The 17,605-nt window shown below is 53.8% G+C and overlaps 1 protein-coding gene and 1 long non-coding RNA gene across 3 annotated transcripts; one reads left to right on the top strand and one right to left on the bottom strand.

Moving 5' to 3' along the window:
• Positions 1-234: 234 nt before the first annotated feature.
• On the bottom strand, positions 235-8,125 carry LOC111094660. 2 transcript variants are annotated; one of them, XR_005355012.1, is made up of 4 exons: positions 7,991-8,125; positions 2,356-2,477; positions 1,943-2,065; positions 235-355 (listed from the first exon to the last, which is right to left on the bottom strand). It is a non-coding gene; the product is annotated as an uncharacterized LOC111094660 (long non-coding RNA). The 2 variants fall into 2 exon arrangements; XR_005355011.1 differs by lacking the exon at positions 7,991-8,125 and adding an exon at positions 3,844-4,068.
• Positions 6,789-9,340, top strand: FOXD1 (forkhead box D1). Its single transcript, XM_038529627.1, has 2 exons — positions 6,789-8,144; positions 8,967-9,340. The coding sequence occupies exon 1, from the start codon at positions 6,789-6,791 to the stop codon at positions 8,109-8,111; it is 1,323 nt and encodes a 440-aa protein (XP_038385555.1). The 3' UTR covers positions 8,112-8,144; positions 8,967-9,340.
• The last annotated feature ends 8,265 nt before the right edge of the window (positions 9,341-17,605 follow it).

The raw sequence follows: 17,605 nt of genomic DNA, 5'->3' as shown, positions 1-17,605 counted from the left end.
TCTGAGGGTGGAGATCGAGATGTTTTGGTGTTTGCATAGGTAGAGCAGAGAGGTGACAGTTCAGCCTTGGTTTAAGCCTGGACACCAGGCAACAGAGTGTAAGTGTGCACACGTGTGTGTATTTGTGTGTGTAATAGATAAGCTCAGTCACTCTATACTCCTTTTTTTTTTTTTTGTCACTGTATGCCAATTTTAAACCACAAAAAATGCAATTAATGATGAGGCTTTCTCATGGTCTTATACGGGATCCTTTTTATTTTCAATGTGTCTGGATAGCTGTACCCCTCAAATCACTTTAGAGAGGCCTTGTTCATCCCAAACAGAGAGGTTCCTCTTCACATTTCCTCTGGGTGAACTGTGAATAAAATAAGAAATAAATGTACTCTTTCTAGATATAGTAATGTTATTGTTTTCAATTCTCATATTAGAATTAAAAATAATAAATCTATTTCCAAGAAGTTAACTTATTAAACAGTGTAAGTAAATGCTAGAAGATTACAGAACTACAAGCATGTGCTCTTGAGAGTCTTATATGGAAGGTGGTCCCGCCCCGAAATGGGGGACTCCTCTCTGGAAGGGAGATGTGTGTATTTTGCAGTTTAATTCCTGATAAATACATCTCTTGAACTTTCGACTTGGGGGTACAAGATTTAAACATGCACCACTGCAGACCACTGAGATCAGAGCTAACTAAAGAAGTCTCTGTTTGGTGTGCGTTGGGGCAGGAGGGCGAGTCCAGGTTAACTGTGGTAATGAAAATTCCTGAGTCAGTGTAAATAATTTCGCTGTTATAAAACACAGATTTAGACCTTTCTGACATTCTGAATTCTTGAGGATTTCTGAATCCTGCTCAGAGGCCATGAAATGCTTGTTTAAGGAGCTGTTGCGCAAGCATAGACTGCTTAGTAAGACCCAGAAGGCCACTAAAATATCTTCTTCTCAACTCCCGACTACACTGCTGGAGACCCATCATTTGAAACTCGATTATGACATTTTATAACAGAATTCCCAGATTAATGGGCAGCCCGGGTGGCCCAGCGGTTTAGCGCCGCCTTCAGCCCATGGCGTGATCCTAGAGACCCGGCAGGGAGCCTGCTTCTCCCTCTGCCTGTGTCTCTGCCTCTCTCTCTCTCTGTCTCTCATGAATAAATAAATAAAATCTTAAAAAAAAAAGAATTCCCAGATTAAAAAAAAGAATTCCCAGATTAAAATAGTACCTACTCTTGGGAGAGGTACCACTACCCTCAGCCAGGAATCCCTTGTCTTGAGCTTATTTTCAGACTACCTAACTGGCACTGGAGAAGCACATTTAGGGGGTGGAAAGAGCCTGGCCCGTGGAGTCCTGTGTTGGGAGAGGCAGCTGGCACCGGGACGTGATGACAGAAGGCTCTGCTCGCCATCACGACCTCTTAACACGTAGCAGCACCTGTGCAAGCCTAATTGCTCAGCCATCACTTGGAGGTACCCACTGCACTGGCTACTGTGACCTCGACATTAGCTTGGTGGCGTGTACGAACCAACCCTCATGGCACAACCATTAGACCCCTAGAGAATGCCTGGATGGCCAGAGAAGCATGTGAAGGTCATCTGGGGCCTCTGGGGATTTAGGACAGGTGAGAAGGCAGAAAAGGAATTTAAAAGTGTGTGTGTGTGTGTGTGTGTGTGTGTGCGCGCGCGTGCAGGTGTCTGGGGGAAAATATTCACAATATTCACAAATATTCTGGTGGAGTCTTAACTCCTCCTGCTTAAAATCGAAGACGATGTGCAGAGTGTGAGTCTCCAAGTCTCAGGACTGTGAGCAAGTTGAGGTTACAAATCCAGAAGCGGGGGCAGGGGGGGTGGGACTATTGCTGTGACTTCACTAATGTGTGCTCTCTTAGGACCATGGGGCTCCCTTGAGGATTTCTGGGGTGAGAAAGGCGCAGGACAGTGACAAGCATACCCTTACTGGGCGCATGCGGAGTCTCACAGAGAGCTGGATGCATTGAGGTTCACCAAGGAACAGAAAAGGAGAGAACCACCTCAACGTCCCTTGGTGGACAAATGGACGCACAAAATGTGGCATCTATATAGGAAAGAGTGTTATTCAGCCTTAAAAAGGAATGAAGTTCTGATACGTGCTACAAGGGATGACCTTGAAGACCCCAGTTAGAGACCCACTGTCAAGAGGACAAAGGTGGTGCTGCTCTACTTTTGTGAGGCGGCCAGAGGGGTCAGATTCATAGGGACGAGGTGGACTAGTGCTTGCCCAGGCTGGCGGCGAGGGGCAGGACCCTGGGGTTACTGTTTAGTGGGTCCAGTTTCAGTCTGGGATGATGGGAACTTTCTGGAAATGGATAATGTGATTGCACCAACGTGAATATTCTCCATGTCTCTGAACTGTGCTCTTCAGTTCTTGCTCCCCTGCGGTGCCACGGTGACGCCCGAGTGTGCACGTTCCTACTGTGCGTCACTTGCCTCGGTGTAAGGCTCTGCGTCTATTCGCAGGAAAGAAAGTAAAAAGTGAAAATAAAGTCAGTTGTGTGCGATTTGTGCGTTAGCTCGCGCCGACCAGCAAGCAGACAAAACGCAGGGCGAGGGCGGGCTGCGGCCAGGCCAGGCCCCCAGGCGACCGGTTTGGGGTGCGGGGAGCGGGGTGGGGGTGCGGGTTTCGGGGTGCGGGAAGCGGGTGCGTGGTGGAGGAGCGGAGTGCGGGGTGCGGGGTGCAGGGAGCGGGGTGCGGGTTGCGGGGATTGGGGTGTGGGGAGTGGGGGGCGGGGAGCGGGGTGCGGGGAGCAGGGTGCTGGGTGCGGGGTGCGGGGAACAGGGAGCCAGGTTCAGGGTGCGGGTGCGGGGTGTGGGTTGCTGGGTGCGGGGTGCGGCGTGCGGGAAGCGGGGTGCGGGGAGCGGGGTGCGGGTTGTGAGGAGCGGAGTGCGGGGTGCGGGGAGCGCCCACCCACGGCACGTCCAGGGCGCGCGGCCCCCCGCAGCCCCCGCCAGGCGCAAGGGAGCGTGCGGAGCCCCGGTGTGAGGCTCAGCTCCAGGGCTGCCCGCCGGCCCCTCCCGGGCCCCTGGGCGTCCGCCCCCGCGCCCTCCGCCTGCGTCCCGGGCCGCCGCGCCAGGAGGGAAGCCGAGCTGGCCGCCGGCCCCGGGGACGCCCCTGCCTGGCTCGCCCCGCAGGCCGCCGCGCCGCCGCCAGGGGGCAGCCTCCCTCCCCCGCCCCGGCCCGGGGCGCCCCGCACGGTCCGTCCACGCGAGCCGGTCGCGCACCGCCCAGCGCAGCGCCATCGCCCCAGCCTGGGGGGCGGCCCGGGGGTCCACGCCGCGGCGGAGGCTCTGCTCGGCCCAGATCCACCGCGTCCTCGCAGGTGCCCGCGCCCGCCCGCCGCCAGGTGACCCGCCATCCAAGGCTCGCGGGGAGCACACCCCGAGCCCCTCCGGTGGGAGCCTCGGCAAGGGGCAGCCGGCCTCCGGCCTCCTCCCTCCTCGCCCTGCTCCCTCCTCCCTCTTCCCTCCTCCCTCCTCGCCCTGCTCCCTCCTCCCTCTCCTCCCTCCTCCTCCTCGCCCACTTCCCTCCCCTCCTCCCTTCTCCCTCCTCCCCCTCCTCCCTCCTCACCCTCTTCCCTCCTCCCTCCTTGCCCTACTCCCTCCTCGCCCCCTCCCTCCTGCCCCTCCTTCCTCCTCGCCCTGCTCCCTCCTCGCCCTGCTCCCTCCTCACTCTCCTCCTTCCTCACCCTCCTTCCTCCTCCCTCTTCACCCTCCTTACTCCCCCTTCCTCACCCTCCTCAATCCTCCCCCCTCCTCGCCCTGCTCCCTCCTCTCTCCTCTGCGGACATGGTCAGGGCAGTGAGAGGGCAGGAGCACCTGAAGGAGCTGCTGGCCTGCAGCCGTCTTCCTTCCTGTGCCGCTCCTAGTGCTCCGCCTGGCTCCGCGCTGTTGATTTAGCTCTCCGAGGAGCGCTTCTAAAACTTGGACTTGGAAGTGCCAGCGTGAGGTCCTTGTAAGGACTTGGGCTACAAGAGCAGAGCAACGTAATGACCAACGACGGAGTAGTAGTGCTGACAGTGTTGGCTCAGGTGAATGCGGAGCCCCTTGCCATGATGCCATGGTTGTGCCATTTTTCAAAGGAGAGTCACTGAGAAACCACTTATTTAGGACTTGGAGGCACCGTCACAGCTTTCAAAGACCTGTGTTGGATGTTAGGGGTCATTTGTCAGCGCAACTGGTGGGTAGCTGTCCTCGGCCCCCAAAACTCGATTTTAAAAGAATTCTCAGGTTGGGGCAGTTTATTTTTGAGACTGTGATTGATAAGGGGATTAATAAGACATTGGAAAACGCAAAGAACTGGGTGGGAAAAGTAACATGTACACAAATGCAGCTGCCGGTCGTTGCTACAGAAAGTCACTGACTTTTGATACTTAGTTTTTTCAAGTGTTCATTTTAGTCAGAAAGCTAAAAATTTGAGGTGGGTCTCCACTTTGAAACAGGAATGCTTTAGGAAATGTAAAAATCCAAAAGGAGTGGCCACGTGAGTGTCAATTCCACGGGCTATCAGGACCTTTGCACAGCCGCAGCAATTACTGTGGGTTGATGACAAAGATAGGAATGCTTAAAATGACATCCTGTTTGAGTTGTTTCTGCTACGCTGTCACCTGAAAAGGAAAATTGGGTTGAACAAAACTTGAATCTTATTTTACAGCATTATTTCGTTGCTTCCCACCAGTAGCTATTGGAGATACTTAGATTTTCCAAAAACACTTTTAAAAGCTGGTTTGAAAGTGTTTATTACCCTATTATCAAGCCTGAGTCGAGGTGTGTGTACACCTTATACACATAAGGTTACTGTGGGCTGTTGATTAGAATCTCCCTCTTACTAAGAACCACAGAGTCCCTTACCTCGTCATGAAAGAACTTTTTGAGTTGTTCCTAGTTGTTTCTGTGTGTGTGTATTTGGGTTTTCACTGACATTTTCTACGTCTTTTCTGCATTCAACGATTACTTGCTTTATTCCCAAGAAATTTGTCAGATCCTCTCATTAGAGTGGTTTAGTTTAGCTGTCAAGTTTCTAGGGCATTCAGTTGCAGATAAGTGACCAAAACGCCAGCCCTAACCACATTTTTATTAACAGATGGCGGAAAACAAACGTCTTTGGAGAAGAACCGAAGGAGACAGGTTAAAAGGTCAGTAAACAATCATTATTGTGCTTAAACGGGGTGTGTGGGGGCGCTTCTCAACAGATTTGCCGGGGAGCTGCGGGCCCAGGCGGAGGGAGCCCGGCCGGCCCGCGGAGCTCGGGGCCCCCTCCATGGGGACCGCTGCTCGGGGGCGGGCCGGGGGGGGGGGGGTCGGCTGGCAGCGGAGTCCCGGGGAGGGGAGGGTCAGCTGGGGGGACGGGGTGGGATGCTGAAGGGTGCGGGCCGCCCCAGGGAGGGGAGGGAAGGGGCGGGTCAGCTCGGACCCGGTCAGAATGCTGAGCGGTGCACCGGCTGCCCGGGGAGGGTAGAGGGAGGGTCAGCTCAGGGACCAGCCGGGATGCTGAGAGATGCGGCCGCCCCGAGGAGGGGAGGGGAGGGGAGGGCCAGCTCAGATGGGGCCGGGATGCCAAGTGGTGTGGCTGCCCCGGGGAGGGGAGGAGAGGGGAGGGGAGGGGAGGGTCAGTTCAGGGACCAGGCCGGATGCCGGGATGCTGAGCAGTGCGGCCGCCCCGAGAGGGGAGGGGAGGGAAGGGCCAGCTCTGGGGCCGGCCGGGAAGCCCAGCGGTGCGAAGCCCCGGGGAGGGTGGGGGAGGGGAGGGCCAGCTCGGGGACGCCAGGAAGCCGAGCGGTGCGGCTGCCCGGGGAAGGGAGGGGAGGAGAGGGGAGGGGAGGGTAGTAGCTCAGGGACCCGGCTGGACGCTGAGTGGTGCGGCGCCCCCGGGAGGGGAGGGGAGAGGAAGGCCAGCTCGGGAAGGGGCGGGATGCCCCTGGAAGGGGAGGAGAGGGGAGGGGAGGGTCGGGTCAGCTAAGGGATCCGGCTGGACGCTGAGTGGCGCGGCCGCCCCGGAGCGGGGAGGGGAGGGGAGGGGAGGGGAGGGGAGGGGAGGGTCAGTTCAGGGACCAGGCCGGATGCCGGGATGCTGAGCGGTGCGGCCGCCCCGAGAGGGGAGGGGGGGGAAGGGCTAGCTCCGGGCCGGGCCGGGAAGCCCAGCGGTGCGCAGCCCCGGGGAGGGTGGGGTAGGGGAGGGCCAGCTCGGGGACGCCAGGAAGCCGAGCGGTGCGGCTGCCCGGGGAAGGGAGGGGGGGAGAGGGGAGGGGAGGGGGGCAGGGGAGGGGGGAGGGGAGGGCCAGCGCGGGCCCGGCCGGGACGCCGAGCGGCGCGCAGCCCCGGGTCCCCCGCCGCGACCCGCGCGGGGCCGGTCCTCGGTGCGCTCCGTCCGCGCCTGGCTTCCCGCGCCCCTGCCCGGCCCTCCGCGGCGCTGACGCGCGCACCATGTGACAGGCCGCCCGCTATAAGCCGCGGAGAGGTCCGCCCTCTCCCGGACTCGGCCGCCGCCTCGGCTCCCGCCCGCCGCCGCCGCCGCCGCCGCCGCCCGCCGGGGAAGGTCGGCCCCGCTCGGCGCCCGGGCCCAGGCGGGGCGGCCCCGAGCGGCTCCCGCGGCCGCCGGCGAGGACTCGCGGGGCGCGGCGCCGAGGCCCGAGCGTGGCGCCCCCGGGGCCGGGGCCGGGGAGCGGCGGGAGCCCCGAGCCGCGCGTCCCGATGCGGCGCCCCGCCCCCGCGCCCCCCGCGCCCGCCGCGCCCGCGCCCCCCGCCGCCCCCGCCGCGCCGCAGCGATGACCCTGAGCGCGGAGATGCCCGGCCCCGCGGAGGACACCGACATCGACGTGGTGGGGGAGGGCGGGGACGGCGGCGACGACGACGAGGACGGCGAGGGCAGCGGCGCCGAGGCCCCCCCGGGGCCCGGGCGGCGGCGGCGGCGCTCCTACGGCGGGGAGGACGAGCTGGAGGACGAGGACGACGACGACGACGACGCGCCCCTGGCCGCGCGCCCCGCGCCCCCCGCGCCCCCCGCGCCCCCCGCGCCCCCGGGCCCCGCGACGACTGCGGGCGCGGCGGGCGCGGCGGGCGCCGGGGGCGCGGGGGGCGCGGCGGGCGCGGGGGGCGCGGCGGCGCGGAGCCCGCTGGTGAAGCCGCCCTACTCGTACATCGCGCTCATCACCATGGCCATCCTGCAGAGCCCCAAGAAGCGGCTGACGCTGAGCGAGATCTGCGAGTTCATCAGCGGCCGCTTCCCCTACTACCGGGAGAAGTTCCCCGCCTGGCAGAACAGCATCCGCCACAACCTGTCGCTCAACGACTGCTTCGTCAAGGTGCCGCGCGAGCCGGGCAACCCGGGCAAGGGCAACTACTGGACGCTGGACCCCGAGTCGGCCGACATGTTCGACAACGGCAGCTTCCTGCGGCGGAGGAAGCGCTTCAAGCGGCAGCCGCTGCTCCCGCCCCACGAGGCGCTGCTGCTGCGCGGGGCGGCGGGCGCGGGCGCGGCGGGCGCGGGGCCGGGGGCCGGGGCCGGGGCCGGGGCCGGGGCCGGGGCCGGGCCCGGGGCCGCGCTCTTCCCGCCCGCGCCGCCGCCGCCGCCCCCCTGCGGCTACGGGCCCTACGGCTGCGGCTTCGGCCTGCAGCTGCCGCCCTACGCGCCGCCCGCCGCGCTCTTCGCCGCCTTCCACCCGCACTCGCCGCCGCCGCCCCGCGCGCCCGCCTTCGGGTACCGGCCGCACCCGCTGGGCGCCGCCCTGCCCGCCCCGCCCGCCCCGCTGCGGGCCCCGGCCGCCAAGGCGCTGGCGCGCTCGCCCTTCTCCATCGAGAGCATCATCGGCCGCAGCCTGGGCCCGGCCGCCGCGCAAGCCGTGCAGGCCTCGCCCGCGCCGGGACCCGCGCCCGCACCCGCGCCCGGACCCGCGCCCGCGCCCGCGCCCGCCCCCGCGCCCGCCCCCGGCGGCGCCCAGGCTGCGGGGGGCCCTGCCGCCGCGCTCACCCGCTCGCTCGCGGCCGCCGCAGCCTCCTCCGTGTCCTCGTCCGCCGCCCTGGGGACCCTGCACCCGGCCGCGGCCCTGCCCGGCGGCGACAGCTTGACCGCCCGCGTCTCTAACTGTTAAGGCCGCCCGGTCAGGGCGCTCGGCAGCGCGCAGGTAGGAACCCGCCCCGCCCGGCTCCGCGCGGCCCCCGCCCCGGGACCGCCCCGGGTGCGCCCTGCGCTGCGGCGCGGCCCCTCTATTTATGCAAAGCCGCCCCGAGGCTGCAGCCCCCCGGCCCGCCCGGCCCGCCCGGCCCGCCCGGCCCTGGAGGAACAGGGGGCCCGCCGCGGGCCCTCCCTTGTGTAAGCGCAAGGGCCTTCCTCCATTTGTGGGAACTTTTTTATTGATCACTTCCTAAATCTAAGCCTTTTGGAGGTCTAGAGATTCTCAGGTCCAGGCGTTTAAAAAATACCAATAATGTTCAAAAGAGTAATACACAGATACTAAAGGTCCTGAAGAGCGCCAGCGAAGCAATAGTTTTCATATTCGAGGACACTTGTCTGGTGTACTTTTTTCATACAGTTATGGGGGAAAAAATGATTAACGTGTTTACACAAGGAACAACAAAAAAGTCAAAATGATCGTTTCTTATTTTAACCTGTGTTTTTGTATCATAATAGACACGCGGGATTTTTATTTTGTACTTGCTGCCTATTCTTTACAAGGGGTATTGTAAATTTTACTGGCAATTATTATTGTGCTATTCTAATGTAAGATTTTTACACTTTTTTCAGAAATAAAATGCTTAATTTTCAAAGAAAATCCACCAAAAAAAATTGGCTCCACTCGTCCCCTTCTTAGTTTATTTTCTTTTCTGTTAAAAAAAAAAAGATTTCCGTGGGAATGAAGTAGGAACCCGACATAGAATAGGAAATTTTATTTTCTGAGGGATTTTTAAAGAGCATCACGGCATCATTTTTCATTTCTGCTTTCCAGGTCAAAGTCACTGCAAGAAATCAGAAATTGCTTCTAAATGTTGACAATAAAATAAGCTACTTTAATAGACATTTTCAGACTTCTGTTCCATTTTGAAGAGCACTGGGGCTGTTAAAATTGATGCCACAGTCACCCTCAGATATTTTTGCAGAACTTTTAATTTTATTTCTGAGTTTCCCACTTTAACTTTCACTTCCTTTTGAGCACAATATTGTATCTGTAAAAATTCTCCAGCCTGACAGTTATATTGTAATGAAAGCAGCATGAGCAAATAGGCAATCTTTAGTCTTTGCAAATTTAATAGATACAAGTAGCTTTGAAGTCCTGCATAATATTTACCTGTGTAAAATAAACTTTATTTGAAAGCTCTAGTATTTAAAGCTACTATTTTCTTGAAAGAAAAGATGTTTAGGAATTGCATAAAGAAGTTTTTATTTTAAAAGGCAAACAGTGAAACTCTAAATGAGTAACGTAGAGTATGTAAGAGAAATCTTCAATTTTAGCATAGTACACGCTTTAAGAATAAAAATGAAAGTGTATCAGTGTTTATTGAAGTAATTATACAGCTTTTGTGATTTAGGGTATCTTTTTTTTCAAATTTTGAGTATTTTCATTAACTACTTGTTGCAGGCAATTTCTAGTTATGTGAAAAAATATGAGACTCTAGTTTTGATAACTATAGATATTTGCCACAGGCTACAAATAAAACCAAAGCATATGTAATATGTAATTTAAATACTTAATATCAGTGAGTTGCAGAGGAGGTTAAATATGTTTACCAAATTCTTTTTCAAAAGCCTAGACAGGTATGTACCTGATGATCTGCACCACTAACCTATCAAGTTAATGAAGACTGAATTATAGGCCAATATTTTTGCAGTGACAGTCTCTCTTGACGCCCTGGCCTCGTGTGCCTCTTTAGGGAGGAGAAACTGGACTCTCACAGCCTTAAAATTAAGTCCTGGGTTTTTTCCTATCAAGCATTTGGAGAAGATTAAGTAAGAGTTCAGACATACCCTCAAAGTTCACCACTGACTATGCAGATACAAATGGAAACATTGTTAGACCAGAACCTTATATGCAAAAGTTACTTTTACCCTAGCCCGGCTGGCTGCCAGAGAGGAGCCCCCTGGGCCGGGAGGTACAGATGCCCAAGCCACCCGGGGAGAGGCGTTAGCAGGCGGATCCCCGACGGCACAGGCGCTGCTGCGCGCCTTGCAGCCTTCTCTCCGTAAGTCACAGACCTGCAGCTCAGAGCTGGAAGTCATTATGACGAGCGGGGGAAAGAGCAAGACCATGCGGGTTATTATTTGCGTGATGCTTGGACGGCCTGAAAGCAGGGAATCCCTGCTCATCCTCTGTTAGATGCCCGCACCTGTAAAAAAAAAAAAAAAAAAAAAAAAAAAAAGTGCCAGGCTGGGCTCTACCCCCCCAAGTTGTCAGAGCGGTTAAGGGGATGGTAACAAGGCACCGTGCAGACCCACCGCGGGCTCATCTGGAGTCTGGAGCCCGTCCCCGAGTCACGCACACCAGCGGGAGAGACCAAGCGCTTGTTGAGCCCCCAGCCCGGAGAAAGAGGAAGCCCCAGCCGCCTGCGGGCTCCCCAGGTTTGCCTCCTGCACCCCGGGGGCTCTGGGCTCTGCCCCAGGTGTGGCCAGCGGCGGGGGCGGGGGGGGGGGGACAAGATAGTGGGGCGCCCAGGCGGCGGGGCCTGCAGGCGGGGAGCGGCGGCCCGGAGCGCAGGGCGGCCGTCGGGCTGCACCGGGAGCAGGTGCTGGAACAAAGGCCGAGGGGCTGCGGGCTACCGGGGCCTTTGATGGGCAAGGACGTCTCCTCCCGGGCTCCTCATTCGCATGCAAATCCAGCCCTGGTCCCCTTTTCTTTGAAGGCACACAGAAGGATGTTTGTGTGTTTGGAAGGACCGAGCTTGCTTGAACAAGCCTTCCTCAATAGGCTGGGTCTCGAAAAATAAACCAGTTGGACAAACATTGGCCACCAGCTCTCCTCCTCCCAACTACAAAGTGTGGATTTGCTACAACTCATTAACCCGACGCTTTTCTCCCCTCCGTCTTGTTTCTCTGCTCATCAAACGCCCCCGTCGAGCCCGGAGACAAATGACCGGGGCGCAGTCGGGAGGGAATTGCAGTTAATAGGGAGAGGGATATATTGGGGCTAATGGTGCAGGCAGCTCCGGGAGGACGAGGACCACACAAAAAGGAGCGTCTCCATTCAGGGCTCTGCCGAGCGGCGGCGATTTACTCTGCGGCTGGATTTAGCCAAATGTTATCTATTGCGGGGGTAATGAAGCCCTTATGGATTGAATTGCTCCTTGTACCACACACGGTGTCACGACCTTAGATCGTTTCTTGGTTGATTTCTTTTTTTCTCTGTTGGGTAATTATTTTATTTCTTCAAAATGAGAAGCTAGCGCTTCTGTTCAACAACGTGTTTCCTTCCCATCCCCATCCTGTGCATTTATTTAAGAGCCACTTCCTTTCCTCTCTTAAAAAGGAGAAAGAAAAAAGAAAAGAAAAGAACGGAGGGATGAGAAGGGAAAAATTCTGAGAACCTTTCCCTTTCGCTCTCACTCACCGAGCCATCTCTGTATGCGTTTGCACATCCCTCCTTCCCTGGCCCCCACTCAGTGGCCCTTTCCTGCCCAAACTTTCTGCTGGTGGAACTGGGATTTGGCGTATGGTTACTAACAAAATTCTTACAGTGAATGTAGTAAGCATCCATGTGGGGGAAAAGCTTCTGCCTTTCGGTCCCCCCCACCCCCAAAGCTCACCATTTCTTCCTGTAGACTGTCCTCTGAGAGAACTGGGGGAGGTGGATTTTTTTTTTTTTTCAGATGGAAGGTGATTATTTTGATGGAATACCAGCCTGTGTCATTTATTAAAGGCTGTCGGAGGCCAGTGGTGGTGCCTGTTTTGTTTTCCTCTCTCTGGCCCTGGTGGCTCTCATTTCCTTGCTTGACCGAGGACCAAGCTTGGAGCGGCTAACGGTGTTATTACAACTGCTCCAGGCGGGCAGGGATCTGATCTTACTGCCTGAAGCCAGGAATTAAGGACTCTAGGTTTAGTTTTAAAACTTCTCTGCTGGCTACCCATTTTGCTCCCACCTATTTTTATTACCGACTGAGAAAAGTCATGTGGGGGTAACTTTAAGGTCATATCCCCATCAAACTCAATCCGAATCAGAAATTTGCCCACCAGTCACTCTGGTCTCTCTGGGCTCCTCCAGGGGGATAACCGTGGGATGCGTTGGAGCGCCGGGGGTCCCCGTCCCCCTTGAGAACTGAACCAGACGAGGACAGGCCTGGGAAGCAGAGGACAAGCAGAGTGGGCCCAGCATTGTCAGCATCCATTCTCGTCTCTCCTGGCTTCCTGGCGTTGCAGCTGGGTCACACATATACACACACACAGGCATGCACGCTCATTGCCCATCAGCTGCCACTTGCCTCTCTTCTCCCCTATGATTTTGTAATTAGGCATATGCTTTTTGTTGGTAAATGTGTTTGATGTCACGGCCAGTGAAATGTGGAGTGTTTATAGGGCCGTGAATGTAAATGTGTAAATATGTTTAGTGTAAAATCTGGCCCTTCGACTTTAGCAATAAATACCCTGCCAATTTGGATACGATTACATTTGACAGAAAGATGGAGAATCTGATCATGACCAGCTGCTCTCGGCTCTTTGGGACTTGTACTTTCCCAACTGAATTCACTTTTCAGATAATTTCTTTGCATGTCACATCTCTCTAATCACATCTTCCCCTTGATGTGAACAGCTTGGGCTCCTTTCTTTTTTATTGTTGACCCCTCTGGCACGCGGGAAACTTCCTGGTTCATTCCTCCAGCCTCTTAACCGGGAAAATACTATTTGGTAACAAGCAAGAACACACATAGAAAATAACTGATTGTTACTGTCAACCCCCCCTGCCTCCCTTGAAGAGTTCCGAGCCTCCAGGTGTGATAAGATGGCTAGGAAAAAGAAATGAGATCAAGACTATGAGTTTCTGGCCCACATTTATAATTTCCTTATCTTTATCATCATTATCACCAGCCTGACTCTAAAGACCATTTTTGAGCTATTCTTTAAAAGTAAACATTTTAGGAAGTATGATATATGTACAGAAAAAATGCACAAATCTCGATCACTTCTCACAAGGTGAACACACCCTTGTAATCAGCATCAGGGCAAGAAGCAGATGTCCCTTGTTCCCTAGGAGCCGCTTATCCGTCCATTCCATCCACTACCCCTCAGCACACATCAACTTTTATTTATTTATTATTATTTTAAAAGATTTTATTTATTTTTTCATGAGAGACACAGAGAGAGAGGCAGAGACACAGGCAGAGGGAGAAGCAGGCTCCCTTCGGGGAGCCTGACGACCGGGGCTCCAGGATCACGCCCTGGCTGCAGGCGGCACTAAACCGCTAGGCCACCCGGGCTGCCCACACATCAACTTTAAAAAAGGATTTTCACTGGTACTTCTCTCAACCACGCTGGAATAGTGAGGACAAGAGTTATTATGGATCTCATTTTACAAATAAAGGTATTAAGTTTCAAAAAATATGAAATGACTTGCTCAAGGTCACAGCTACTGGGACTTGAGTATTTAAATCCCATTTTATCCCCTTTACATCACACTGTCACTTGGTGGCCATCATTGCGGTTTATTAGACACCCACTGTGGCAGGGTAAATTGCCTTAGAGGTCACGGTGTATTTATTTATTTCTTACACACTTTTTGCTTCTTTGCTTGCTCTTCCTGTCCCCTGTACTGAGGAGCTACCCCAGCGCCTTCTTGCAGATACATTTGGAATCTGTAGCCAGTTACCCCAGATGTGTCAGCTTCCTCTACCTGCTTCTACGTGACGCTCCCCTGGCTTCGCTCTTCCGATCTGTCCGCAGCCTTTGAGTCATTACACACACACATCTACCTAACCCGGTTCATCTTTGTGCTATTTGTCCATTTCTCCTGCTTTTCTCCCTGATTTCTAATGTTCAAAATCTTCCAAAGTGACAGAACTTTTTTGCCAAACTGCTAAGCATGTCTTTATAACTAGATTTAAGGTCACCTTGTCTCCACGTGGGAAAAAGGAGGAATATGTATAAGAGACTGATCGACTGATCTAACACTTAAGGAGAAAGCACGTCGTTTTTCTCAGAATGTGCCCCCACCTCCATCCAGACACATTCTTGAAGATTTTTCTGTCTTTGAACAGCTGTGTAGGGTATGGGTTACACGGGTCCTCTTAGCCCTCCCACAATCCATCCATTGCCCTGGAGCCTCCCAAGGGACAATCCCACCTGGGACTCAGACCTGCCCAGTTGGAGGTCTCCCTAAAATGCTTTGTTGGGGGAGAAAGGGGATTCCAGGCCACCTCCTGGAATCACACCTTCCCCTTGACGGAAACAAAGCATCCTTGCCAGTCGCCACCACAAGTGTTCCTGAAGCGCAGCCACCTCGGCCATTGCTGGGGCCAGTGCTCTGTCTCTTAGGAGGACCTCCAAGCCAGAGTCCAAGTCCGTACAAGGATTGCATCTGATTGTGAGCTGCAGACCGCGGAGGAAAGTGTAAAATGCCGATCTTTCCAAAGGGCGGTGCTTAACGCAGGATCACATGGATTTTTCTAGAGAAAGAGTGTTTCTGTGAAACCAGAAACGTTTTCTCTTTTAGATACTACACCGTAAAAGACAACAAAAAGCCCATTTCAGGAAGAAAAGCCTTCGGTTAATATCAAAGGCTTTATTTAGAAAACCTGCAAAGTTCTGATTCTGAATTTGGAGAGAGGAGAGTTAGGAAGGTTAGTTTTCTCTTCTTAAGAGTGACTTGATTTTTCAAGATGGGGTGTTTCCCTGTATGTAGCATCTTCTAGTTAAAGATGAATCTATGTAATCGGTTAGGAAGAATGGAAGCTACATGGAATCGTGCAAGGCCAGGGAGTCTGCTGAGCACCAGGAGAGGATCCGGCCTCCAAGGGTAGCAGATCTGAGGCCCTGGGGCCTTGCCTGTCCCTCTCTGTCCCAGGGGAGCCAGGCACAGATTGAAGATTCTCTTATTTGCAACTACTGATTAATAACAGACTAGCAAAGGCAAAGCAGGAGCACATATTAGTTATGGCAGAGGGCAGAAGCTTCTTTGCATACTTGCTTAGGAATTCCCATTAATATAAAGAAAAGGCAGATATTTTCAGCAATATAAAGACAACATATTTTCTGAAACATCAACAATGAAGTATTAGTATGAATGAAGAATAACTATTATTATTTAAATGCAGAGCTTCACATATATGAAAATGACAGGACAAGATTATGTGTATGTGTGTGTGTGTCTGTGTGTTTTTAAATGATTGACTATGGAAGGGAAAAAAATCACAAACCAAAAAAAAATCTCTGAAGCTCACAACAGAATAAATGAGACTAGGTTGAACTTAAATGTTAGATCAGTTTTTACACTCGTTTGTCGTTTTGGGGCGTATGGGGATAGGTTGTGAGAACGAAATAGGACAATTCATGTGAAAATATTTTGGAGAACATAAACCCTGTACAATTGTATAGGATGATTCCCTTGTGATTCCTTTCCTACATCCTTATTCTTCCAGGAAGTAAAAAGTAGAACTTCTAAACTTTGGAGGATACCTGAATTCTTACATTAGGTTAAGGGAAGTCTTTGGCTCAATGTGAAAACTCTTTCATCAAAATTCCCACTCTATGCATGAAATAAATTGTTACTGAACCCCTTCTAGAAATATTGAGAAGAGATAGCATCGTGTCTCCTTGTGCTTCAGCCAGTTGTGTGTTTGGACAGCTAACTTTCTCCTCCCTTCTAAAATAAACAAACCAATAGTGTTTTAAAATCTACTCTTCTAGACTCTTGCTCCACTTCTTTCCCCCAGTTACTTATCTGCCGATCATCTCTTTAACCTCTAAGCTTTGAAAAGTGGGATTAGTCTGCAGTATTTATTGAGCACCTGCTACAATGCAAATCCCTTTATTCCCACTTTAAACATAGGAAACAAGTGAAAGAATTCCTGCCACCAAGTTGCCTCTGATAACGCAAGCAAACAGCCAGGGAACCGAGGAGCAAGCCATTTCAGCAGGAAAACAGTGGGGTGGAGGGAAGAGGAGGAAGATATGTTTTTTCATCCCCCCCACTCCATTTAACAGAACTCTTTAAAAGAATCTTGATGGCCTATAAACAAAACAGAGACTGTCTGGTTCTTGATAATATTTTCCCAGTTTGGCGGTTGACTCACAAAACGCCGAAAACAGCGAAGCGTCTGCGTGGTTTGCAGACAACTCAGTGCCAAACTCCTCCATGCAGAAAACTAGAAATTTGAGTTTCCTCCCAAGTTTTTAACGCTTTTTCCTAAGATATCCCCCATTTGTAGTATCCCTAGCCACTATGCTGTGTCTGTGAAGAACTGGCAAGGAGGAGGAGCACATTCTGAAATGCTCATGCTACTGTGAACTGAGACTGTGAGCTACTTGGGAGGAGTGTACGTTCACACGGGTGTGTGAAGAGTTAAAGAGGCACGGAGAAGAACCCTAGGATAGTCGCCCCCCACCCCATGCTTAAACATTTTATTACAAATCAAAGAAAATTAAAAAAGCAAAGCACAGTCTATTTTTCTTGTATTCTTTTACAGACTTTAAAATAAATATTTTTCCACTTGCAGAATTTGTAGACACATCAATGTGCAAACTCAGAGAGTCCAGGTCCTGGCCCCCGGGAGTGCACGGGCACCGTGAGCTTTTGTGTCTTCAGTTCAAGCATTACCCTCACCTTAGAGTTGTCAGCACAGAGGAAGTGTCAGGGCAGGTCACCAAGTGCGGGGCTTGTTTTCTTCTTCAGAAGTAACCAGGGGTACAGAGGATAAAAATAAAATGCGGAGGCCTCTGCCTTCTGTTTTCCTAGGTCAGGAATTTAATATTTCTTCGCCTCCCTCCTCTTCCCCTCGCTCGGCCCCCTTCCCCCAGCACAGGCAGGGACTCCAGCAAACCATCCCCCACACTTCTGTAGAAGGATCTGGGGAGGGAGTCCTTATTTTAGGGAGCTGGGGGGGGGGGTGCGAGTTGTTATTGTAACTCTATTCTGTAACTAAAGCTCTGGCATGTAATAAATCTCTCCCCAAAGACTTTTGGATCTTTGATTTGAAAAATCGGATTCCTTTTGTGGAAACAGTTGACAGGAACCTAAAAGGATTAGTTGCATTCCACATAGGATAATTTTTACTGGCAACATTTTGAAACGATTTGGTCCCTTTCAGACCTTAAACAATGTCCAGAAAAATGATCTAACGAGACTTGTATTGTTTTCCTTTGTCTGTGAATCCGTTTGCCGCTTGTGCCAGCGTCTCGATACCGAGTCGACAGGCTCTTTGCTCCCGAGCCGCGCACCGGATTCATTCCTGATCGTCCTCTCCACTTGGTTTGTTCCCTCCTCCGGCCGCCCCGCCGGCAGCCTGCGACCTGGGGCCGGACCCGGCCTGCGTGCGGGGGCGCCAGGGGCGCGGGGCGGGGAGGGGCGCAGGCAGCGGGCAGCAGGGCGCCCGGACCTCAGCCCCGCACGCGGTGGCCCCAGGGCTCCCGGGCCTGCTTCGCCTCCCTCCCTCCCGCCCGGCTGCCCCG

Source organism: Canis lupus, chromosome 2, assembly GCF_011100685.1.
Source record: "Canis lupus familiaris isolate Mischka breed German Shepherd chromosome 2, alternate assembly UU_Cfam_GSD_1.0, whole genome shotgun sequence".
Classification (NCBI taxonomy): domain Eukaryota; kingdom Metazoa; phylum Chordata; class Mammalia; order Carnivora; family Canidae; genus Canis; species Canis lupus.
This window is presented reverse-complemented; position numbering and strand designations above follow the sequence as displayed.